This window comes from Phaethon aethereus (genome assembly GCF_964289735.1).
Source record: "Phaethon aethereus genome assembly, chromosome: 2".
Lineage (NCBI taxonomy): Eukaryota > Metazoa > Chordata > Aves > Phaethontiformes > Phaethontidae > Phaethon > Phaethon aethereus.
The window spans coordinates 72725219-72751829 of NC_138582.1; the positions used below are offsets into that span (position 1 = coordinate 72725219).

The window sequence follows — 26611 nt, forward strand, 5'->3', positions numbered from 1 at the left end:
AATGGTTATTAATATGATGCACACATTATATGTGATGTTACAAAAAGGAATAAATCCTTGGGATGGGCTTAAAGTGTCCATGTGAGAAAAGGGAATGGTTTCATGTTCCTGCTGCCGGCCAGACCCAGTTAAGGCTGATAGCTTATTGCTCTCTCCTTGTTAGCTGCAGAAAAATAATATACTCAGTTTGATTCACTGAATGTGCTTAACTTTTGATTCTGATAAATCAGTTTGCGCTCAAGTGTTTCTAATGTATTATTGCAACTACTACCACTGTTAAATATTTTAAATATAAAAGTTCTACATTTCCTTCTTGAAAAAGGCCAGATGCATCATATCCTTTGCTATGAGATTATTTTTTTTTAAAAGGTGAAGTTGCATTAAATATTATCAAAAGAAAAATTTTTGCTGTATGCATTTTCAAACATTTAAGATTTCTTTTTTTTCCCCTGGAAGACTTTATCATTTACATGATCAAGCAGCCTGTTGTACATACAGGTTTTCAACATAGGTGGTAGTGTTGGTTTTCATGGCCTGAACATCATCAGCTTTTGTTGAAGTTACAGGGTCCGCAATACTTTAGATCCATATAAACTGTGGATAAAGGATACCCATTTTTTGTTCGTGGAAGGTTGAAGTTATATTTATTGCATTCTTCCTACCTATCCCTTTGCAGCAGTTCAGAGGCAGGGCTGATCTAAACTTCAGTGCCCCTGTGAGCGAAGTGACATTTCCTTGCCCATTGGAGTACTGAGAAAAACATGCCGTCTCAAAAAGAGAAAGGTGGTGGAGAAAGAAAGCTGTGGTAGTACCCTTCTTCCAGCACCAGCCCAGTTGTACCAGGAGGAACTGGGCTTCACTCCTCTGAAAGGCTATGTCAGCTGTCATCGGTGCTGCACTCCAGGGAACTCGGAGCATCATCTGATCTTGAGCTGTTCTGGCATAGCACAGTGAATTTGAGTGGGCTGTATGTGGCACATCCAGCTTTTTCCAGTGTCAGTTTACATTATAAGAATAGCTTTTTTATGACTTGGATCCTGTACAGTAGCTTGTGTTCAAATAATGTCTGAATAAACAGTCATATGGGCAAATTGTGCCACAGCTTCAATGTCTGATTTTTAACACCAAATTTTACTACTTGATGCTAAGGATTCCCCACTCCCCCAAAAACTAATCTTGCTGCTTTTATTGTCTTACTAGTATCCAACATTAAAATCATTTTTTTTCATAATGTGTTACAAACTAATTATCTTCTCAAAATATTCTTCTCTAAAACATTAGGACTTTAGAAATGCTGAGATCTCGAAAGCAGAAGGCAGCAATGACAGCTGGTGTTAGGTTGAAGAGAATTATGAGTGCAAAGCATTAAAGGGCATGTTTGCAAAAGACTTTCCAGATTTTAAGAAATGACTACTCTTGTTGTTAATTGTTCCTCAGCTGGAGGGCTTCTGCCCTTCCCCCAGTGAACAGCAAGAAGCTATGTCAGGGCATGTGGTGCTCCCCATGCATTTTAATGCAAATCTGAGCCTCTTTACGCTTTCACCATACAAGCTAAGCCCCGGTCTGAAGTGTTTTAAGAGGGCTTAGACAACTCTTCCCGGCATCTCAGCTCTGGGTATGTGGTAAACTTCTGCTGAGAAGCTAAAACAAGCTATGGAAAAAGCATTATGTTAACTGCTGCTATTTTTCTATGAAGTGATCGTGTGATTATATATGTGTAAGTATTCAAATTTAGAGTCCTTCTGTTTCAAAGAGCTGATCCTGAGTAACAACAAGGTTTTTTTGGTGTTTTTTTTTTTAGATGACTTCTACAGATTTGCTGAATTGCACCCACACTTTGCAGAAGACTATCTCTATGCTGATCAGATGGGAGCTGAGAGTGGCTTGGAGACTTCATCTCTTTCTGCTCCTAATGGTATCTGTACTGACTTCAGCCCTGAAAATGCTCAAGATAAAAACAAGCCCCTGCAGAAGAAACTAAATTAAGACTACAGCTGTAACCTTCCTCTCCTGGTGAGAGGATTGTCTTTTCTTGGGATTTTCATAAGTCACTCCAACTATACAACGAATACCAGTTTTGTGTGTGAAAGTTCTTCTACCTTAATACCGTTCTTTGAATCCTATGTGCTATATTTAACAACATGTTCCAGGTTACTTTGGGGAAGGTGTTTTTATTTTTTTTTTCCTTCAAAAAGGTCTTTGAAAGGCAAAAATGTGAATGTGCTTCATTATTAATGTTCATATTTAAAAAGGAAGCGGCACACTTATTTATACTCCATTGGCTAGTTTCATGTACAAAGTGTCGCACAAACTGTGCATGTATAAAGAAACTGTAGCTACTATGGTGTTAAGTGCACTTTGGTGATTAGTGTTTTCCCTAGTTACGGGGATGTTTATTTGGGGCCAAACTTTGCTGTCCATATTTGCATAGTCTTCTTGATTTCAGTAGGATTATTCTCTTGAGCAAGGCAAGCATATTTTGGCCCTTTGTTTTGGTTTCGGTGAACAGTTTAGAAACAATAATGCAAAAACTTGCTAAGGATTACTTTTTATTATTGAATGACAGAATTGTTTCTCTTTCAGTCTATTCCATGGTAGAATGAAAAGGAAAGGCTCCTTATCCCTCACCCCAACACTTTTCTACTGTAATCTTCCGGATGCAATTAAAAGTTAATTTTTTGCAAACTGACATGCCACATACTGTTTGAAAATATGTAACAAAACTGTTTGTGCTTTTCTCTTATCAGTCCAGATCACGTCCACACAACATTCAAGTGGGAGACATTGACACAATTGTATTTAATAGAGATATATGAGGAATCACAGGTTTCTTTTGTAGCAAGCCTCTATATACAGATAGCATGGAACGCATTATGAAAACTTTGTTGTATCGGAACAAGTTTGAAAAGGTTGTAGTTACTTCAGAGGCCAAGCCAGCAACAAGCTGCAGAACATCCTGAAGAAACGCTAGTTAAATCCATATACCAACATTACATATACTGCGTATAGCGTATATGAAGCTTAAAACAGTTTAGAACTCCTTAAAAAAAAAAAAACAAACAAAAAACAACCCAGCCTAAAACATTTGTATTAGCAATGTTTCTTTATCTTTCCTTTGTAAAGCCAGATGCCTTAATTACCAATGGAGGTCTCAGAGAAAAATCTAAATTATTATAAAACCACAGAGCTTCACTGATTAGGAAATGTTGCAAAAGCCTCAAGGAGTAGGAAGGATGTCTCCGTCACAAAACAACTCTTGATAACAACTCTACTTCCAAAAAAAAACCCCAAAAAAATGTTCACATAATTTCTATGACTAATTTTGTAGGGCTGTGCTAAAATATGACAGTTCTGTGATTGGAAGACTGTTGAGATTTGAATCTTCCACATGTTAGAGTAATTTAAAACTAGATTTGAAAGAGAGGAATTTTAGCAGAAGGAAATCTGTTTGTATCAAATGCTTTTATTACTATTTAAATGGCCGGAGGTGTTTTAAAGCTCATTAGTGTATTGGAATGTGTCCTTAGAAATCCCTAACTGTATGTGGCAAGTCTTCAGACTGAAACTGGCTTTCATAGAAGCAGTATGGGGGAAAAAAAAAAGTAAGAAATTAGGCTTTCTGTGGGGTATGTGGAGGTAGGTCCTCATTTGGAGGTAATAATTAAATTTTAGATTCATCTAGGTAATGCATGCGAAGCTGACAGGGCTGCAGCAGACTGGCAGACAAAATTTGAATTAAAACGGTTCATGAAAAATAGGAGAAATTATTTGGAAAAATAAGGCACGTGAAGAATGACACTTAGGAATAGTCAGCTGTACAGAAAAGGGAGTGGGTATTAACTGCATAAAAATTCTTGGGGTAGGGATGGTACAGAGTATGACAAACTGAGCACTGTTAAGGCATTGCTGCAGAAAAGACACTCATTATAGTGGGATGCATCAACAGTGTAGCCTGTGAGAAGCATGGTGGTATATCTGTGTTACCGAGGTGTGATAAGGACTTTCCTAAAGTACCTATCCATGTTAGGGCACCTGAGAAAGATGGGGAGTAGCTGGATAGAGTCTGGAGGACAGAAAGTACTCAAAAAAAAAAAAAAAAAAGTATTCTTTAAGCCAAAGAAGAGGAGACTGAAGGAAGATGTGAAAACAGTCTTCAAATACAGAAAAAAGTTGCTATAGAGAAGATAGGAACACTCTTTTCTCCACATTGGTGGTAGATACCAGCTATTCATTTAAAAGGCAAGTTAAGCATTAGGAAAACTTCCTTAAAATACACCTAGTTAAGCTAAGGAGAATGTGTTATTCCAGGTCGGGTGAGGAACCTTCCTTCACTGGAGGTTTTGAAAACAGGACAGACAGACAGCTAAGATGGAGACACTTGATTCTGTTGATCATGCTCCAGGGTCATAGGGATACAGCCTGAGGTCCACTCTCTGTGATTGTACAGTATGTGCGTTAGTATGTAAGGGAAGGCACATGAACGGTAGTCTGGGCGTATCGCCTCCCCTCTGCAAGGTTTTCTGTGGCGCGTGGCTCAAGCTGGTGAAGGTAGTTATCTTTTGCTTTTTATGTGAGCCTGGGAATTTGAGAATTTCAGAGTGCAGGGGATTCTATAAGAGTTCCCCAAGACACATATCTGAAACAAAGAAAAAGGTAAGCTTAGTTATCCCATGGACAACCTTCAGGTTAGAGAAGCTCCATAGGAAGAGATATTCTGTCCACATCTGTGAAAGAGCAAAAAAAGCTGATTGAAGTTGGCTGTATACGAGTGTGCCTAATTTGCATGTGTGGTGTGTGAAACTTGGGGATCTGCCTTCAGAAAACCAAAGGGTTCGTTTGGTTTCATATTTGTTTTTGATGAGGGAGATACTGTCTTAAGTGTGGCAAGTGTAATAGCGGCATGTGCGTGCCACTACGCTGCGCAGTGTTGGGGTCAAGGGGGCTGCAGCCTGTGATAGACGGGCCCTTAAACAAACGCCACATTGCATGGTGAAGAGGCGCTGAAAGTCGCGTGCGTCAGCGAGTTCAGTCCAGAGCTGCTGCTGAAGAAGGCTGCTGACCAGTGCATTGTTTGCTTGGTGAACAAGTAACTCTTGGTGGAAGCAACTGTTAGAAAAACACAAAACAAACCAACCAAAAAAACCCCCACCAGCCCACCACAAAACAATGCTTAAATTCTCTAATGAATTGAGATGCTCTCTCTTTTGTGAGATTGTTGAATGAGGTAGACACATAATAGGATGAATGATAGGGTGAAGTCCCAAGCAGCCTGTGTGGAAACATTGTTAGATCATGCGTGATGTCACAAAAGCTGAGATTAATTAATATAATTCAGGTGATTTTTGGCATCTGTGGAATATAAGGCTGTAATATTAGACTGCCTCGTAGTGACAGAAAAGCCACTTTACCACAGGGTGGGAAACTCAGACTTTTTTGAGGGCTGAGACCTGTAACACACTGCACTAGTGCAGCAATGTTCATTACAACTCGTCTATCAAACTCCTGACTGCTGATATGTTTTCATAGTTCCACGTAGGAACCCTTTTTAAAGGTGACTGGCTGTGGAACAGCTGGGCTGTGACAGTCAGGTTTCAGTGCCTTGCTGCAATGTCAGGTTAGAAGAGAAAGCTTCCTTTCCCCTTCACAAAACCTTGACATGGAAATGCTTTCAATTAAAATATTGCAGATTTTACAAATGCATTGTTTTATTTTAACTGGTGATTTCAACAGCCCCTAACTTTACAGGGAGATAGATGAAGAAACGGCTTCAGTTCTTTGCAACAACTTAACTTAAATGATCATTCCATAAAAAATGCAGGGGTGTGAAAGCATTTGACATTTCTGAATAGAATTTTACTACTTTTATGTAATAGTGCTGTCCCTTGCCAGTAGAGCTGTTGCATCAGACTGAATTTTTACATCTTGTATGAGATATCCAGCCAAAGCTTTGCTGTTCCGAGAGGGTTAAACAAGTATTCCCTGTATTTGGAATGTATTTAAAGTAACACAGAAACCCATGAAATCCAAGATACCTAAAAAAAGGGCAGTTGTGGTGTGGTTTTTGCTTCATTTATGTTTCTTCAAACATCATAAAATCCCACTAAAACCAAATAAATGTTTAGGATGTGCAAAGCATGTTCAAACCACTTTCTCTACCACAGTAAGGCAAGTGCTGGTACAGATTTCTCCACAGTCCACTGCTTTAAGCAGATACATGTAAAAGGCATTATAGGCAATTTGTAAGCCTTATGGAGAAATTAGGTTGTACACTTTCATTTTATACCAATGAATTAACACTATATGTTTCAATGCAGTTATTGTAGCTAGAATAATCTTACTATGATAAAAAGCAACTAGGCTTGTGTGTGTGTGCTTGCTAATCCCACTTGGAAGGTATAAATCCTTAGGTCACAAAGGCTGAAAAGGAGACACGTGTACTGTGGGGAAGTGATGCAACCTCTTTAGTGGCAAAGCTGCCAGAAGTAGGGCCCCTCACTACAAGAAGGATGCTGAGGTGCTGGAGCGTGTCCTGAGAAGGGCAACAAAGCTGGTGAGGGGTCTGGAGCACAAGTCTTACGAAGAGTGGCTGAGGGAACTGGGGTTGTTTAGTCTGGAGAAGAGGAGGCTGAAGGGAGACCTTATCGCTCCCTACAACTACCTGAAAGGGGGTTGTGGCGACGTGGGTGTTGGTCTCTTCTCCCAAGTAACTAGTGATAGGACAAGAGGAAATGGCCTCAAGTTGTGCCAGGAGAGGTTTAGATTGGATATTAGGAAAAATTTCTTCACCGAGAGGGTGGTCAGGCATTGGAACAGGCTGCCCAGGGGGGTGGTGGAGTCACCATCTCTGGAAATGTTGAAAAAATATGTGGATTTGGCACTTCAGGACATGGTTTAGGGGACATGGTGGCACTGGATTAATGGTTGGACTTGATGATCTTGAAGGTCCTTTCCAACCTTAGTGATTCTGTCATTCTGTGAAGTAAATAGTTAAGTTTTATACATAGCTGTTTATTAATATTTTCATGCAAACTGAGTAAGTTTATTAGCTAGTTTAAGTATTGGGCTGGTTGGAATATTTTTTTATTCATGAAATGTAGTAAACATTTGTCTGGAAAAGGGATTGTTGCACTTCAACGTCTTCTGCATAGCTGGATCAATTTTCTAAAGCAGATGTGTGTTTATGAATTTAGGAGTTCCCTTACAAGGCCATCTTTGGTATTGCCATTATTCTTCCTACTTTTACATGACCATGCGGTAAGTACAGCTTTTCATGTTAACTGTTTCAGTCACATTCTGCTCTCTGCTCCTTCAGAAATGGTATTCTCATTTAAAAAAAAAAGGGGGGACACAACTTAAAGAATACAAGTTGCAGAACTTGAGCAGCACATGCTGTAGATCCCATGATTTCAGAAAAACACTGTAAGCACAGCTTTGCATATATTACGGGACCAAACTAGGATGAAGAGGAAAAAACATTCAGATTAAAAACTCCCACCAAGTCAGACTAATTTTCCTTTAGGTCAGAGCATGGGCCATAAGACCTTCTGAAATGTTGCATTCTGCTTAATGTGAAGCCTGTTTTTTTTCTAGCAGCACTTTCATGAGCATTCTAAAATTCAGAAGTGACAAATACGTTGGCCAAGAGTTTTACATTAGCAAAACTTAAGTTTGGCTCCTAAGCCCATACTGAAGCACAGAAGTTCCCTGTGACCCAAGCACTTCAAATGGGTTGTTACTTTTTAGGTATCTGAACTTCAACTAATTTGGAAAACTTAAATGTTGTAATTTATATAGGTCGGTCCTTTTGAAAAAGGAAGTGTGGGTCCAACAGTTTGAAATAGGAAGTAAGAATTTGTCATCACTGCCATTGATAATTATTTATTAATTAATTTAATTATTAATTAATCAGTCCAGCAGGATCTGTTTCACAGATGAGCAGGAAGACTGAGAGTGTCACTCAGGTAATTTTACAGTCCTGGCTAGGCAGAAATTAAGCCAGCCGTTCTTCAGTCAGAGGATTTCTTGAAGGCACCACAGCATCGTGTGTCCAAGTAATGTCTAGGTCACTGGCAGCACAGCCCATGAGGTTTCATCTGCTCTCCCTGCCTTTTTCCTTTGAAGACTGGAAAAAAGTGTTCAAACTGTGACAGGAACCTTGTAAGACCTCCTTGAAGGTAAAATCCTCCAGAACCACCTCAGAGGAACAAACACCATCGTTCTGTGCTCTAGCTAAGGCAGTGAATTGGGTATGCACGTTAGTCAGTGGCATGTTGTGATCAACATGCGCATAAATTCTCTACTACTGAGGTAAAACTACTGAGAGAATGCATCAGCAAACATCCTCCATGAGATGTGCCTGGACTTGCATCTGTGAATATTTCCTGCATCTCGTAGTCATCAAGTTAAGACGGTTTCTTTCTCTAGGAAACCTTTCAGGTTTATTTCAATATAACAATTACTTTGAGTTTTCCAAGTGGAGGAGCGATTTGTTTTGTAGAAAACAGCCTTCTTTTTCCCCAAAAAGATCTGATGTGCTTTTATCATGTGTAATGGGATTAAACTGAAGTGGGTGACTCCAAAAGAGCAGAGGATTTAAGAGGCTTATAAAATGGAGGGTTTACGTTTCTGTGAAATATGCTGAGACCTTTTTGCTGCAGTTGACGCTCTGCCTAGATTGTCCTGCAAGTTCTTTAGGCAAAATAATTTTACTAGTTATGTGATGGCGGCAGCTGCTTACTCCATTTGGTTTAGCAAAGTGGCAGAGCAGGGTACTCCTGTGCAGGCTAACTTGGGGAGGCCATCTGTAACCGGTGAAGAGGTATTTGAAGTTTTCAAATGATCAGTCTCTGGGAATGGAAACAGAATCACCTTAGCACAGACTCTACCCGAGTAAGGTATTCCTGTTAATTAATTTATTTGGTTGGTTGGTTGGTTTTTTTCCCCAAGGTAGTTGCCATGCTGCATTATTCAGAGCTAAATTACAGAGGGCCATATGAACATCAGAGCTCATTTGGGGTTAGCTTGGAGATCTCAAAAAAAGAGCTGTACAACAATCTGTCTACAGAGGGTTGTTTCAGTTTTTCACTTTGACCAAAAATGGTAGAAGCAAGAGAAAAGTCATAATGACTTTTGTGATACTCTATTTTGATATTATGAATGGGGTGTTGAGAGTGCCAGTTCTGAGCCAAAGAGTCAGCTGGAGAAAAATCAGGCTGAACTTCTGGTCCTGAAGCAGCAAGTAGAACTACCCATTGAGGCCAGCACGGCAGCGAAGCTTTCACTGTGCAGCTGGCGTCCTCCCACAGTGAAGAAGGATCTTTTCTGCTTCTTGGGCTGGTGAATTCAGTTTTCTGTGTCCCTTGCTCTCGCTTGTGCTGTCTGTTCTTTGCTGGTGTGCTGCAGCCTGAGGGAGACCTCACTGCCTCTTAAGCTTAAGTGACATTCATGGACTTTCTCCCTCAGCCGTAAATGGCAGGTGAATATTGAAGTCCCATTCTGGTAACGCCACCCAAAACTAAGGGCCCGTTTACTGCTTTGGCTTGTGCCTGCTGTTAGGTAAAGGATTGCTTTTTCTTTTCCCACACTTGAACTGCTGCAGGTCTGTCCAGGTGACAGCAGCTCTGAAAGAGCTTGGGAGGCTCTCCTTGTTCCTGTGAACAGTAAGAAATTAAATTTAGAAATACAGTACAATGAAACCTTAAATTGGACTGACTTCTGACTCGCTGTGTCACTTTTGCTGTGTGCCTGTTTACTTCCAAGTTACAAATGCAGCATCTATAAACATGATGGCAAAGTCGCCTCATGGATACTGAAGAAACCTGCAGCTCAGATACTTTTCATCCTACCATGGTACTGGAAATGAAATTAATCTGGCGATAGGTTATTTCTAAGTCTATGAATGTATATGGGGAAAACCCAAATACATGTCTTTTATTCACTATCCAGCATGAAGACAATTTTGTATTTTAAATGCTAAAGAAATAAACATGTGAAGATCTTGTATGCCCTAAGTATATATTTTTGTCCTATGTTTTCTTTTATAATGAAGTTCAAGCAAAATATTTCTTGTATTTCAAAAGGGAGGTTTAGGTTAGCCAGTGGTGTACTTTCCAGACTAAAAAAAAAAGCAGTTTTTAAGTAAAGCATCTAAAAATGAAATTGTATTTTTAAATATGTGTATTAGAATTCCTTAAGTTAAACATGTCTCCTTAGCAATTGTATATACTTAAAGTGAAACCATTGCAGCTGCTTGTCTATATCATTGTGTTTGGTGATTTGTTTATATTGCTCTCTCGAATTGCTTTAAGGGTATTAAGAGCTCCATGTAAATCCGTAACATTAGAAATAGAAGTCAGAAGTAGATTTCTTTAGAAGCGATAGATTTCGTTTCCTGGAGGAGGACCAAGACTAGGCATCTGCTAACCTTGTATTATGTACTATACACCGTCAATGTTGTGGCATTGTGCTGAAAGTATTTGGCATCTGTTCAGTGGGACCACTTTCTAAACCTTTTTGTAATTCCCAGCATCTCTCCAGGTATGCAAAACATTCCTAATTTGATTGCAGGTACTAGTTCATCTTTTTGGAAGAATAAAATTGAATTATCAACAAGCTGAGAAATAATTCAGAAAAAAAATGTTTTTGATCACTTGAATTATTGTTAAACTTGCATTGAGGATATAATTTATATATTTTGGAAAAAATATTGCTATGTTTTTGAACACACTTGAGAATTTAAATGCAAAAGCAAAAAACTTAGCCTTTTAAAAAGATCAAATTTTGGAATTTTTTCTTACCACTACTGAATCCAAGTGAGGCACTGCCATGAAGAGGATGCTTTAAGTTGAAAACCTGGGCTGACAGAGCAGGAAGCTGTTTAGTAGGAACTCACTTCCAAGGTATCATGTGCTTGTTCCATTGGTGGTACAACTTCTGTTGACTTCAAGGCTGCTCAAGCAGGCCTGGTGTGTTTAAAGACGCATATTGGCTGCAAGCTTTCTATTATAATAGCCCTTGGATATGCAGTGTAAATCTGTAACAATATATAGTGCTACTGGAGAAGAATAATAATCTGAATGCGTATTTTCTGCTGTAAATTTCCCTCCTATGGCTCCTGTGGTATGTGTACATAGACTATTACCTTTGCACTGAACTGACTATGCTTCATAACTGAAAAGCAAAAACAAGTAGTGTACTAAAGATGACTGTAGCTTGTGGTTCCAATTGGGGAAGTACTTTCACAGAATGAAAAGTATAGCTTCAGTGCTACAAATTTGATTTTTATATTTTTTAGTAACATGCATGGAAGATTAACGATATTTTTTAAAAATGAGCTTGGTTTTGTACATTTTTCAATGTTTAAAATTCTATGATTTAACATTACCTCCAAATACCAGTGATGAGTAAATTCTTAAAGGAAATACCTCAATTTGAGCATTCTTTTCTTGTTAGTTGTTTGATAGTTTGAAATGGAGTATAGTGTGTGATGAATTGAGCCAAATGATGTAGACGCTTAAACTATGCTACGTAAATCGTATGATGATTTACTAAAAGGGAACCAAATGATACACCACAGGTGTTGATGTGCAGCAGTCATGGCTCATTCTGCCCAACTGGACATTTTCCTTATGAATGGCTTGTAAATTGAATTTTCAGCGTGAAGCCAAATTAAAAATGAAACAAAAAATGTTTGGTTTCTTCTGGATTTTCTTTTTTCAGTTTTAAGTTTTTTATAAACAACAAGGTTTACAATAAGGTAAAGGATACAAATCATAATTATGAGTAAGACTGAGTCTGTGTATGTTTAGGCGTGCTTTGTTGATGTATGTTCTCTGTGGCTGTGTGTATAGAACAGTGTTTGTTTACCTGACAACTGGGAGTATGAAATACAGGGTTTTAAGGGGGTTTTTAGTTTGGGTTTGGGGTGTTTGGGGTTTTTTTTGTGGGGGTGTGTGGGTTTTGGTTTGGTCATTGGGGTTTTTGTTTTGTTTTGTTTCCCCTAAGGATGACAGGGATATTGACTCCAGTTCTATTTTCTGTGCTTAAAGAACAACATCAAAAGATCAAAAAAGATTCAGAAAAGGGGCTCCAGAAGTCTGGACAACAAGTCTGCCTAAATTGGACTGAAGTAGCTCTGGCTACTTCTATTTATCCAGGAAACAGACATGAAGGTATGCAACACTCCAGCTACCTACATAAATGAGAAATTCGTAAGAGGGTGGAAAAAAGCGTAATGAGGCCCAGTGGATATAAGCTGAACCATTAATATGGACATTTTTAAGAATAAAAGTGTGACACTGGGGAAGTTTACCAGAGAAGACTTATTAATATTTTTCTTAATGTTAGTCTCTAATTTCAAGTTATGAGGTGGATGCAGATTTTGAGTACGTTCTTTGGCCCAAGTCAGGTTAGTCATGCAGTGATTTGTGTGAAAGAATAGACATCTGCAGGTGATAGCAAATGTGTGTAACTTCATTCTGTTTAAGAAAAAAGACTGAATGCTCTATTTGCCCAAAACAAAATTTAATGCAGCTATTTTTTTCAGCGAAGTCTTACTAGTCGCGCAGCAATGTGACATGCATTCTTATGAAGCATTAAAACATTTTTTTTTTTTTGGCTTAAATGTATTTTTCCTTTTTCTTCTGCTCTAAAATGCAAATAACTTACTTGCTCTGTATTTATGAAAGTAGATTACACTAGAAAATGTTTCAACTATTCCCAGAGAATGCCATCAGAAAGCGGTACACTTTCACAAACGCTTATTCATTACAAAATGGAAGTGACTGACATTATTAACGAAATGTTACAGATGTGTAAATGCACAAAAAGTATGTGACATTTCTTTCTTCCAGGGGTAAAGATTCCCTTACCTGATACTATCTGGTTTTAACCCTGTTTTTCCCTGCTGCTTGCCAGTGTAGCGTGAGGCCTGCCAGAGGTGACAGGCTATAGCCCTGGCTTTGCTCTGCCCCAGCGGCAGAGCCCTCCTCTGCTGCTCCTGCCACTGTGCTCCTTGGTTCAACAGGAAGCCAGCGGGGTCTGAATCTGCAGCCAGCTGCAGATCCTTCTGGTGTCTTTTCAGGTGACATGGTCTCTGCTAAGGTAGCAGCATGAGCTCTTCTTCCCCACCCTCGTCTTCACACCTTTCTCCTGTTGCTCTCCGCCACCTTCTCTTAAAGAAGATACCCGTCTTTACTTTCCCCTGTGGTATTTCCAAGCTCCACGCATCCTGCAGTGCACTTACGGTAATGCCCCAGACTGCCTGAGGCCTTCATCTGCCTGCTTGCCCATTTCCTGGCTAGTCTGCAGCTGTACCGCCTCGCAGTTGTCCCTAACCCATGCTTGCGCCTTTTCTGCCCCTGCATACCTTCTGCCTGAAGCTCTCAGCTGAGGTCTACTTGAGGTATGTACCCATGTCATCACTTTCTCCTGGCTGACACCATGCGAGCAGACACGTGAGGACTGCAAGAAATGCTCCTTTTCTACTCTCAGCACAGGGCCTAGAAAAGCCTTCCCAGCTCCCTTGAGGGGCAACATGGATGGGGTTGGGGCACAGTGCCACACAGCAGCCTCCTCTCCCCTTCCTACCCTTTTACCACACCTTGGCTGCCTCACGCCACAGAATCATAGAATATTTGGGTTAGAAGGGACCCATAAAGGCCATCTAGTTCAAAGCTCCTGCAGTAGGCATGGACACCTTCAATGAGACCAGGGTGCTCAGAGCCATATCAACCCAACCTTGAAGGTTTCCAGGGATGGGGCAGCTACCACCCCTCTGGGCAACCTGTGCCAGCGTCTCACCACCCTCAATGTGAAAAATGTCTTCCTTATATCTAGTCGAAATCTACCCTCTTTCAGTTCAAAACTGTTACCCTGTGCCCTATTGCAATAGGCCCTGCTAAAAAGTCTGTCCCCATCTTTCTTATAGGCCCCCTTTAAGTACTGGCAGGCTGCCATAAGGTCTCCCCAGAGCCTTCTCTTCTCCAGCCTGAACAACCTCAACTCTCTCAGCTTGTCCTCACAGGAGAGGTGTTCCATCCCTCTGATCATTTTTGTGGCCTCCTCTGGAGCCGCTCCAACAGGCCCATGTCTTTCTTGTGCTGAGGGCTCAGAGCTGGACACAGGACGCCAGGTGAGGTCTCCCCAGAGCCGAGTAGAGGGGCAGAATCCCCTCCCTCGACCTGCTGGCCACGCTGCTTTGGATGCAGCCCAGGATACGGTTGGCCTTCTGGGCTGCGAGTGCACGTTGCCGGCTCACGGCCAGCTTTTCATCCACCACGAACCACAAGCCCCTAGTGCGTGGTGAGGGGGACAAAAAGCCTCAGGCGCTGGCAGCGCAGCGCTGCTCCTTCCCGGGGAGCCGCCCGGGGCTCACGGACATGCCGCGAGGCCGCTATCCAGCCCCACGCCCGCCCTGGAGCGACCGAGCAGCGGCACCACCCACCGTCCGTCACCTCAGCGCCCCCTAGCGGCGGCGAATGCCGCCCCGCTGACGTCATGCCGCGAACCACGCGCCGCAGGTCGGGCCGCCCCAGGGGCGAGTGCTTCCCGCAGCCCGTTGCTAGGCGGCGGGGCGGTGCTTCCTCCGCCCGCCGGAAGTGACGAGCGGGCGGGGCGGGGCTGTTGGCTGCGTTGGGGATGCGCGTGCGGTGTCGGTGGGGCGGCCCGGTTGATCCCGAGCGCGGCTGCGGGGTAGGGGGGCGGCGGCCGCCGCCATGCTGAGCCGCAGCTCGTTCACTAGCCTGGTGGTGGGGGTGTTCGCCGTCTACGTGGCGCACACGTGCTGGGTGATGTACGGCATCGTCTACACGCGGCCCTGCCCGGCGGCGGCGGGGGCCGGCGCGGCGGGGTGCGTCTGGCCCTACCTGGCGCGGCGGCCCAAGCTGCAGGTGAGCGGGGCGCAGCGGCCAGCCGGCGGAAGAGGCCTGCGGTGGGGCCGGGAGCGGCCCCTGCCGCAGGCCGCCTCGGCCCCTCAACTGGGCGCCCGTGGAAGGGGCTCCTCGCTCGGTACCCTCTGGGCCTGCCTCCTCCGTCACCGGCTGACAGCTGCGGTCACGCGTGGCCTGCCCGCTGCCCGCGCGCGCAGCTCCCGACTTCTTCCCCTGTAGTGCTGTGCGCGCGGCGAGGGGGACGCAGCACCCCTCTGGAGCTCTCTGCCGGCGTGCCTTGCCTTCGGGTAACGCCCGTGGCTGGTGCACGGGGAGGACGAACGTGTATTTTAATTTCTGATTCTGTGTGTCAGTGGGCACGGGCTGGCGGCGCCTCGCTGGGGAAACGGCCCAGCTTCCTTCGAGATCTCCGACTTGTTCAAGGATAGGTCGCCCTGTTAAAATGTGTTCGGTGGCTGGGTTACCTACCGTGGGTTTCTGCACCCGGCAGGAGGGAAGGGGTAGCTGAAAGCTGCCTTAGGCTCTTTTTTTTTTTTCCCTTAGGCTTTTTTGTTTTATTTCCCTGCGTATATAACCGTGATGTGACTGGGAAATTAGCGAAGCTGAAGTACAGATCTGTACTCTAAGCGTGCTGGTGCATGAATCTAATATTTCTGTGGTCTGATTTCTCTGTTCTGTGCTTTGATTTCAGTTAAGCGTGTATACTACCACACGGTCAAACATTGGTGCTGAGAGTAATATAGATCTGGTTTTGAATGTGGAGGATTTTGATATTGAGTCCAAATTTGAAAGGTGGGTATCTGAACTGTGAGTTCTTTGTTTAATTCTGAAGTCTGTATCCTAACTAGTAGTTACATGTATGGAAGTATGCCTGAAGCACGGTAGACTGTTCATGGTAGTTATGTTGAAAGAGTAGAGTTGTTCTTGCGTTCTTTTTTTTGGAGTTGAAGCTATTTTTGCGTGCTGTACCGGCTAGGGAGTTCACACTTGTTTTCATAAAGTAATAACCATATTTGCTGTGTTAAGGCAGGAAAGATGTTAGTTGGATTTCAGCCTTAGAGTTGAAGACAAAGTGCTGCTGTTAATAAAAACAGTATTTTTCTCTTTAATTACAGGTTCCTAGAATATTCAATGAATTAAACATTGGTAAAGTGCCTGCCTTGATGGAGATAGTGTGCTAAGTTCACCTGGCACTGAGGAATAAGCTCTTAGACAAACTATTCTTGTATTGAAAATGATCTCGTAGTTGCGAAAAACAAAGCTTGCAAAACAAGTCTATAGTAGTAAATACAGAAATGCTTGTTTCTCTCCTGTACATTTTATAAATCTTGAACGCTGTCCTACATTGGCTGTCTTAATTTTCAGGTCCCACTCTAAACATCCATCTCACTAGCTGTGCTAGATCAGTAATGTACATATGATGTGCTAAACTTAAGTATTAGTTAGTTTGTATCAGCATACTGTTTTCAGCCATGTAGACAAATGTTTTACAAAAGTACACTTTGCTTATAATAGTAAAAATGACTTTCAGTTGTGAAAATCTAAGTGAAAGTGCCTGGAAATGCTTGAGACTTTCCTATAATAACACGTGTAGCCAGTCTACTAGCTACATGAAGTTTTGTTCTTAATAGCCGTGGCTTCAGACCTGGAATAGAACTTGGAAGTCAAACTGTGTTCTCTTTTCCTGTGTTTTAGCAACATGCTTTTCTCTAACTGTTTCAGTGCTAATGATCATAAAAGTAAACCTTTTTCTGGTAGCTTGGGGTTTTGAGACCTTCTGAAGGGGTGTTGGTGCTAAAATGGAGTAAGACTGTGCCCTTAGACAAATTTCTGAGTATAACAGTGTACTCTGCATATGCCTCTATACAATAAAATTATTAGAACTACTTGTTTTGTGCTTTGTATTTGCTACCTCACTTTTTTTTTTTGTTTAAAATAGTCACCTTATTCTTGACTCTCTTGTCGCAGAGTCTCCCAGGTTGTTTCACGTTCTTGCATTTTCTATAATTAAAGAACACGTTGGTCTGCAGTTTAGGTTGTATTAAACTTCCTCTCTGACAGACTTGAAAATATAAAAATTGTTTTACTGACAGAGTCTGCGAAGCCATTGAAAGTATTCAGAACAAAATAACCTGAGCAAATTTACAGGAATAGAGGAGGCATTATGCAAGCTTGCAAGTAGGATGATTTCTTTGCTAACAGAAGGGGAGTGACTTCATGGTTTGGGGCTCCTATCTAGAGTTCTGTGCTTGGCATACCATAGCTGAGAAGATATTTCATTAATGCAAAGTGCTTGTCAAAACTGTAATTTTCTTTTTAAACTTTGTATTATGTATACAAACCGTGATACGTATTCAGCACACGGAAGGCTGTTTTCTACAAGTGCTGTGATAATTTTGGCCCTATGACCTATTGGCAGGGGACAATAACAAAAGAATGGATGATGCAGTCCTGTGTTATCTAGGGTAATAAAGTATGAATTGGACAAAGATTAAAGTATCTTAAGATAATAGTAAAACTTTGGAAGCACAAATATTGCAGTACATACTGGAGTATATAAATTGATCCCATCCAGCCATAGCTCACTAGGGCATATTAACCAGAACTAGTTATTCTGTGCCAGGCAACCCAAAGGTCACTTCTCTTTGCTTTTTATGTCCCCAACCTTTTTTTGCTTGCTTCCAGAACATCTTCAGTGATCCTTATATGTAATAGCTAAATATTTAAACATGTGCTATGTCATCTCATAATATGTTTATTTTGTATTTTAGGACAGTGAATGTCTCCGTACCAAAGAAAACCCGAAATAATGGCACATTATATGCATATATATTCCTTCATCATGCTGGCATTTTGCCCTGGCATGACGGTAAGCAGGTGCATATAGTAAGCCCTCTGACCACATACATGGTCCCTAAACCAGAAGAGGTTAATTTGCTCACTGGAGAATCAGCCACACAGGTAGGTGGTTTTTCCATCTATAGATTAACAACTGCAAAAAAAGTAATTTATTTCATAGACACTTCTAGTGTTAGCATCTGCTGTACTTTCATCTTGCCATGGTTTACCCCCAGGTGGCAACTAAGCCCCACACAGCCGCTTGCTCACTTCCCCCTGGTGGGATGGGGGAGAGAATCAGAAAAGTAAAAGTGAGAAGACTTGTGGGATGCGGTAACGGCGGTTTAATAGGGAAGGCAAAAGCCATGCACACAAGCAAAGCAAAACAAGGAATTCATTCACCACTTCCTATCGGCAGGCAGGTGTACAGCCATCTCCAGGAAAGCAGGGCTCCATCACGCGTAATGGTTTCTTGGGAAGACAAACACCATCACTCTTGAATGTCTCCCTCCTTCCTCCTCCTTACCCCCAGCTTTATATGCTGAGCATGATGTCATATGGTATGGAGTATCCTTTTGGTCAGTTGGGGTCAGCTGTCCCAGCTGTGTCCCCTCCCAACTTCTTGCGCAGCCCCAGCCTACTTGCTGGTGGGGTGGTGTGAAAATGAGTTGAGGCTAGAGTCTAATAAAAGAGAGAGTAAAAGTCAGAACAGGTGGTATTCATCCAAAGAAAAGCAAATGGAATGCGCTGGGGATAAGGAAAGCTAAAATTGCACTCTTTCAGCACTGCTTTACACAGCTTTTGGAAGCTCAGAAGTTCAAAACAAATGGTCTGATCTTTTTAGTCCCAAAAATTAATATGGTTGATCATCCACATCCTTTTGACCATTTTGAAATAACATCTGATTACTCTACAGTCCTTATTTCAAAGTGACTTTTTCTGACTAGTGTCCACATTTGTAAGATATTAAGATTAATTAGCTGAATATTCATTCTAGATGAACAAGGCTGTGAATGGGCACTGAAGTTTTTCAGTGTCAGATTATTGTGGGCCTTTACACCCAAAGTTAAGGTAAAAGTGTTTCTTACTGGGCTTCTGTTTTGTGATCTAGTTAATGTCTCCATAGTTTCTGTGAGTTAAGAGTATTATCCTATTCAAAATTCTGTATTGTTTAGCAGTATGTATGTTCATTCTATTTTTAAAGCAAATTGAAGCAGAAAAACAGACCAGTGCTCTAGATGAACCTGTCTCTCACTGGAGATCAAGATTAACCTTAAATGTCATGGTGGAAGACTTCGTGTTTGATGGATCATCCCTCCCTGCTGATGTTCACCGTTACATGAAGATGTAAGTTGATGACTTAATTTTGCTAGGTTTGTTATTATAGACTTGCTGCACGTTTCCTCAAAAAAATACTCCATGGCCTCCTTTAGTATTTTATGTTTAAACTGGAGCTTAGGAGACAAGAATAGATACTCTTAATGCTTGTATTTCGGTAGTGACAATTAGTAAGATATTATGTACTAGAAAACCTGATTGGAGATCTCTTGTTCCTGGGCAGCTCAGAGTTTAGAATGCTTTTTTGTAGGGAGTTATCATAGTAAGACAAAGCAGAACTACAAAGGCACAAGTAAAATGCTACCACAGACTTCAGACCCCCTTGTTCTCAGATCATACTTCTGGCCTTTAAGGCAATTACTGTCCCTTGACCTTTCTGGTTATCCTTCATCTGCAAATTATCTGTACAAACTGCAAGCGGTGAAGAGGCACAGCTGATCTTCTGTGACATATTTTTTTCTCCCTCTATGATTGGCTTTATTTTACTTTGACAATGTGTGTGCCTACATTATGTCATTTTCTTAAGAAAATACTAAAAAGCAGGGATAGGTTTTTAGGCCACTAAATGCAGGCAGTAGCTTCTGTTCACAGCTTGCTTAAATTACTTCCAGTGTTAACTATATAAATAGTGCTGTATTGGCTTGTGCTGCTGTATGTTGATGCCTTTCTCTACAAGTATCCTGTTAAATGCAGAAGTTGTTGCTTAATCAGCAGACCCTGGGGTTCTGGGATAGCTTCCCAGCCAAAATAGATAAATTTAGTAACTCATAACATAGGCCCATAACAAGAAGGGGTTGGACTGGGGTTGATGAACGAGGATACTTTTTCTGGTCATGTTTAGATATGCATCAGTGCTGTTTTGTCGTTGCATTATACAGGAAATAGTTTGGATATGAAATAGCCTGCTGCAATTCCACTAACAGTAGCTTTAATTGTAGTTACTATATAGAAATCTAAACCTCTTCAGTTAAATAACTAACCAGTATTTCTGAGCCTCAGTTTAGTATTCTTCTATATTACTGTTGTCCATTGTATATTTAGTATGCAGTCTTTTTTAGCATGCCTAGAGACTTCTTTCTTTTGTCAACAACTAAAATTCAATTTTCAGGCTTTAAAAAGCTCTGTTGTGCTAGTTCCATAGACTTTCACTGAGAACATCACTGGATAACTGCCTTTCTAGTGAAGAACTTTTATGAATTTCTCTCTTTTAGGGCATTAGGCTAAATACTTTTCTAAGATACTGACAAAGCAATTGCATGTAGGTCATCATTTGCTAAATAACTTTTCAGTGGTCAACTCTGTAGAGGGCTCAAAGGCTGGGAAGTTTCTATTGGTTTCATGCAGGTTGGTGAGGTGGTAGAGCAATCCAAACGAGAGCTTCTGTTGAGGAGAAGGCGGAGAAGATTTCTGCTCCTTGTGCACTCTATCCAGTAGTATCTAGCATTCTTGTGTGCGTACCAGCCATCTCGTGTTCATAGTCCCATGCTAGCTAGAGCATGTGCTATTGCTGACCTGATGTCGTTGGGCATGCAGAGGAGTGGGGCAGATAGTGGAGAGCTGTCATTGTTGCAGTAGGAGAGGGATACTTGAGACAAAGGGTACAAATATATGGTAGTAAACTTCAGCACGTTTTTGTTCAACAAACATTTTAATTTCCTCTACTCTTGGACATGCAACAGCTTCAGAATCATCACAACCAATTTCATTTGTCTTTTTTTTTTGCTTATTCTGTCTCTCTAGAGAAAAATAAAAACAAACTAAAAGGAGAAATATGACATGCCTAATTTTGTATACACACATCTCTCAATGAAAGACTGTAGGCTAGTGGCTTCTTTCTTGCTGTGTGTTAAAAGAAAATGTGCCTGAAAAGATGGTGGGAAATACCTACATGGGTAGATCTGAAAGCGATGAATGAGTGCTAATTTGAATAAAAGTAGTTTTCTTTTTAGATCACTTCAGTCATAAAATCCATGTTTAAACATCCTAGGGTTCAGTTGGGGAAGACAGTGCATTACCTTCCAATATTATTTATTGATCAGCTAAGCAACAGAGTGAAAGATTTGATGGTGAGTAATAGAATACCTTTAATTACATTTAACAATTTTAACCGTACTCTTCAATGTTGTTTTAATTAAGATTTTGTCATGGGTTGTTTGCTGTAATGAAAAAGTATAAATTCACAAAAGGGCTCTATTAATGACTGTTTAACTTAATGGGGTCAACGGTGGTAACTGTAGAGGCTGGATCTGGGTTTCGAGACTCCCCACTGGCAGAAGTATCTGCCAAGCACTCCCTTCTATTCCATCAAAATATATTTGGATTCTCTTGCTTCTGTCTTCTGGGTGGATATGGAGGACATCACTGCAGCACCAGCTGTGGTGGGAGCAGTCTCATGAGCAATTTGACTCCTTAAGCTGAAGAAGTTGTGTTAGCATCCCAGAGCAGCTTCTGATATCTTCTAGGGAAATGAGCATACTGAACACAGCTGATACTGGAGCTACACTGAGATAAGTCAAGTATCTATTCTCTTATCTCCAAAAAATTCACTTGTGGTTAAGTTTTCTGCTGGTGGTTTCTATCATGTTGAGCACCTGGAAGCTTGGTTTACATCCAGTTATTTTGTGTACTCAAACAAATCAGGACTTAGAAACTTCCCTAATGGAATTACAGAAGGATGAGGTTGGATGAGATTTCTGGAGGTTGCTAGTCCAACACTCCTGCTCGTACTAGGGTCACCTAGAGTGAGTTGCTCAGGACCTTCTCCAGTTGGGTTATGGATCTGTCCAAGGATGGAGACGCCATAGCCTCTCTGGGCAACCTGTACTAGTGTTCAGTCACCCCTGCAGTTAAAAAAAAAAAAAAAGTGTTTTTACATTTTTACTTTGCTGTATTCAGTTTTTGCCCAGCTCTTCTCTTGTGGGAAATCATGCACTTCCTTTACTACAAGTTACACATGGCAGTCCCCTGCATCTAAACCATGTTCATCTTAGCAGCTCTTAGTTAAACCGTGCAGTTCTTTTCAGTTGCACTGGCTGGAATTTAGCAACTGCAGTTACTGAGAGCAAAAGCCCTGGGGAATGTCTCAAAACTGTTTAAATGAGTATGTCTGGATTCAGCATCTTCTGGGTGGAAGTCTTGGTGGATGTGAGCTTTTTGTAGACCTTCTAAGTTGTCTTTCCGATTCATGAACTTTAGCTCAGACAAGGAATTTTGTTACTTATATTGGGGAGAATCTTCTTTAAGAACTTGTATCCCCTCCACCCCAAGCTTGTTCAGCAAAAAAACCTCCTGAGCATTTGTTACAAATCTTGGTAGCAGATAGCTTTGTCCGGTATTTCTTTAGATACACTTTTGCGATGTCTTATCAATGGGTGTCGTCCTTTGTTTTAAGTTTCTTACCACAGCTCATTCAGTTCAGTACATTCATGTGAGCTTCTTACTGGTCGTGTACCCTGTTTATAAATAAGCACAGCATTCACATGTTATTACATAACATTCCTGCAGTTGTCATGCATGCCACGGTAATGCTATTGTAACTGACTGCCTTGAAGTCATTAAAGATCCCGAGAAGTTCTGCAAAGACTATTCCATCAAAACTAGCACACTTCCCCTTCAGCACTAGCTTATGTGACTTCTCAGTAATGACTTGCCAAACTGCTCACGAGCCTTGCAGAAAGCGTGGTCTTATAGTATGCATACTGTGAGATGAGGGTAAGTGAAGAGCAGGAAAGAATAAGGGAAGAGGGTGATACAGCTTTTGTGGAGAAAGGTCAGCATTTGACTCTAAGTAGGGGCATGGACTCTGTCTGTTTGGTATGCTCAACCTAAAGTCATGGAGCTGAAGATGCATTTTCCCTGCTTATGCTAGCCTGTGTAGATTTTGAAGTGACTATTATTTTGACCCAGATATAGGTGTTGTGTGGTAAGTACTGTAGTCTAGAAGTTATGTGTTCCTTGTGTTCCTAAGTGTTCTTGCCAGTGCTGGGGGTTTGGGGATTGCACAGGGTTCTGATTTAATAAAGAGAAAACTTTAATACCGCTGAACTTATTTGCTGTGTTTACACACTGTTTTGTAGTACTGATAAAGTGGAGTGCTAGAAGTAATAAACTGATGTTCTGAGGCCATACTACAAGACTAGGTTGTATTGCAGAGGTTTGGTAACTTTCTAGTTTTCAAAGGCTTAGCAAACATGACACTCAGCTAGGTTGTGAGGCAGCACTTGTGGACTCTTAATTGTTCATTGAGAAAGTTAAATTCTTCTAATCTTTGTATGTTCATTTAATTTGCTTTTGGTTTTGAAGAATTGCTATCTCTGTGTTGTATTGCAATCTGATTTTCTCCCTGCACTACCCCTAACTCCACAGTAGTGCTTTGTCTGTGTAGAGCACACTTGCTGCATGTTACTTACCCATGCATTTGCAAAAGTTTTGTTTTCTATCTGTTCTGCACAGATAAAACTTCTTTTCCTTTCCTCCCAGAAATGTTGATGCTATCTTTGATAGACTGAGAAATTGGAGTAAGAATGGAGGGATTACAGGTATCCTTTAAAAAGAGGAAGAAGCCTGGAAGATATTTATGTAGCTTTTGCTGAACAGCTATAGAATCTTACCAGCACTCTTTACCACATTGTTTTCATGCTGTTTCATTGTTGTTTTTTTTTTTAACAGACAGTTCAGAGATCACTGGCACTGTTCTAGTTTCTCAAGCTTTCTCCCTGCTGTATTTATAAAACTTTCTCATCTTCCCTTTCTCTCATTTGCACGCATGCGTATTCTGCTACTGTCTGAAAAGCTTGTAGAGTCTTGGGAGGGTGTTGAGATTGAGAATTGTTTGTACTCGCTGAATCGGAGAGTGAACGTAATCCGAAGTTCACACCTGACTGATATGTGGGGAGGCTAAAACCGTGTTCTGTTACATAGGGATCAGAAGGAGCCTATTCATCTCAGATAGGTGTCAGCTAACTAATTACTGTAGAAACAGATACAGTGTCAAGTAGCAGTTCTGAGATGGGAATTATGATCAGGTAGTCATTAGGAGCTGGGAGCAATAGATCTTGAACTGTTGCAATTCAGAGTGTCTGTCTGTAGTCTTGAGCTATCTTTAAAAGCTTAAAACATACTGTCTGAACTTGTACCTAGATAGTTGTGGAGAATTGTAACATCTGTGAGGACATTTTTTATTTGTTTGTTTTAAACTTACTTGAGAGACAAGTCACCTATCATGCAGAAAGACCTGAGGCAATTTAAGACTTTTTTTTTTTTTTTCCAGCTTAAGGGGTCCCCAGGTAGTTTTCATCCTAACTAAGGTCTAGAAGATACAGGAGGATTAGCTGAAATTTATTTCTGTTGGAGTGGGAAGAAGGTTTCTGTGACACCCCATATCCCAAGTTTTGCAGGCAAGGTAGCTTGCTTCGCTTTAGCTGTGGTGTTTTCCCCAGTCCGAGCAAGTAGGATCATCTTGCTTCCCCACCTTTTGTTTTGGTATGAGTTGTTATAACTTTAATTTCTCTCAAAAACAGCCTCAGTTTAGTAAAGTTCTGACTGTGGCCTTTGGGATATGATTTTTTTTTTCTTTAAATCTTCTAGTTTAGGTAATCTTAGTATATACATTCAGAAAAGAACTGTCAAAAGAGAATTACCTTAAGCACACTTTTCCCACTTGAGCTAAGACCAGCAGAGGGAACTTTATGTAAACATCTCAGAGGCATTTATGTACAATAACAGTGAGGTTGCTATAAGAACTTGGACAGAACAACCTGCTAATTTAGCATTTCTTGGGAAAAACCCCCAAAGGCTTCAAGCATAGTATGGAAGTCTAGTGTGTTATTCCCTTTTAAAAAACAAACTGACCTCCTAAAACTGTGTGATTAAGTCATAGTGTGATATAATAACTTTCCTTTATTTTTAAAAAGATAAAGAGAAATAATTGTGCAATTTTTCTGCTATTAAAAACGAAACTATATTTTTGAAATTACAGGTTATAAATCGTTCAACAACAGAGCTACCTCTGACAGTGTCATATGACAAAATATCTCTTGGAAAACTCCGATTTTGGATCCACATGCAGGATGCTGTGTATTCCCTCCAACAATTTGGTATGTTTTTATCTTTAATGACTTCAGGCAAAAAAAAAAACACCCAAAAATCACTTTTGTAAGTACATAGATGACACTTAACACTTTTTTTTTTCTGGTTAGCTGCTACAGATCTTACGTTACATTACTTTAAGGTAAAGATGGAAATAAAATGTTGACGTGTGGTAGGAAACAAGAATAGAGAAGTGAATTAACAATTTTAAAATAAATTTTATTTGGATAGTACTACTGTAAAAGCATAAGAGGCCAAAATAGAGGAGAGAATTTTCGCCACAGGTTTCCCCTATCATCCGTGGAACAGAAAAGCTGGATTGGTGTTACATAAGCTTTGATATAAGCTATATACCTGGTCACTGTAGCCATATACCTACAGTGAAATATAGGCAGACACAGCAAAGTCTTTGGTCTCAAGCTGAGCATGAAGAAGGAATCTGGGTTCTCATACTGCTTCTGACAATTCAGCATTGGCTGGCCTCTCACTTCGGCTCAGTTACAAATTTATGCAGTAATTCAGGTAAACTGGAGGCTTTACATGCATGAAACTACTAAATTCTGTGTTTCACTTAAATGTAATGGAGTACATGTACACTTTCACTCTGAAGTTCATATGTTCTGTGTTGGTAATGGTATACCTGAACTTTTACTGTCTTTAAATATTTGTTCCACTGATGCACACCTTTGTGAGTCTAATCATCACTCTTAAAAATCCGCATCTTATGTTCAGGGTTATCTTTGCTGACTTAGTTTTCTCTCGCTAGGCTGTAGTTGGCTTCTTTATGCTAGAGTAAGGAACTACATCATAACTGAGCTGGTGTTGATGTATATGTATGTAGGATTTTTTCTGATCCTTTCTTTTTAAGCTCTTCAGACAGCAATTTGAACTTTTTTTCAGGCCAAAAGATCTTAAAAGCTTTCGTGCTCTATTATTTTAATGATTTTTAAATCCTTCCCAGTTTATCTTTTTAGTGCAGATAGAAGCAGTATTCTACTATTTTCCCAAGAGACGTATGCAGGGGTAATGCTGCTTCCATACTACTCAGTGGTAGTCTTTGTTCACCGAAATTTAGTAGTAAGAGGGAGAGGGTTTGGTTATTCACTGTCGCCTCTGAATTAATGTTTTATGATGGACAACTTAACACTTAAGGCATTGATTCCTCTGAAAGGGAAAAAAAAAAAATGTTCTGGTTCAGCACTAGTTTGAGAGTGTAGTATTGTAAGACACAGTACCTGTATGCAGTGTAACTTAACTGAGAGTCTAGACTTTCTGCAGTTCTTTTGCAGCTTAAGCTTTTCTCATGTTTTGTTGGGCATGGGAGGGTGGGTAAGGAGTAAGGTCATCCCAAGTAGAATCCAGCTGCTGCTTCTTAGCTCAGGCTAATGTATATCGAAGCTACAATTACACCTGCTTAAAATACCTGTCTTGAAAGAATCAAGTAACCACTTGCTCCAAAT

At 40.9% G+C, this 26611-nt stretch overlaps 2 protein-coding genes across 2 annotated transcripts in view; both read left to right on the top strand.

Annotated features, from left to right (window-relative positions):
- Positions 1–2491, top strand: part of LPCAT1 (lysophosphatidylcholine acyltransferase 1) — a 67927-nt gene extending 65436 nt beyond the window's left edge. The window contains 1 exon segment of the mRNA XM_081996553.1: positions 1802–2491. Coding sequence (XP_081852679.1) covers positions 1802–1986 — 185 coding nt within the window. The 3' untranslated portion in view covers positions 1987–2491.
- A 12223-nt stretch (positions 2492–14714) lies between these two features.
- CLPTM1L (CLPTM1 like) overlaps positions 14715–26611 on the top strand; it is a gene marked incomplete at both ends in the record, with an annotated part of 29859 nt that continues 17962 nt past the window's right edge. The window contains 6 exons of the mRNA XM_082015112.1: positions 14715–14888; positions 15580–15680; positions 17660–17849; positions 18931–19073; positions 21052–21130; positions 25042–25159. Of these exons, the coding sequence (XP_081871238.1) occupies positions 14715–14888; positions 15580–15680; positions 17660–17849; positions 18931–19073; positions 21052–21130; positions 25042–25159 (805 nt within the window). The remainder of the gene's footprint in view (positions 14889–15579; positions 15681–17659; positions 17850–18930; positions 19074–21051; positions 21131–25041; positions 25160–26611) is intronic.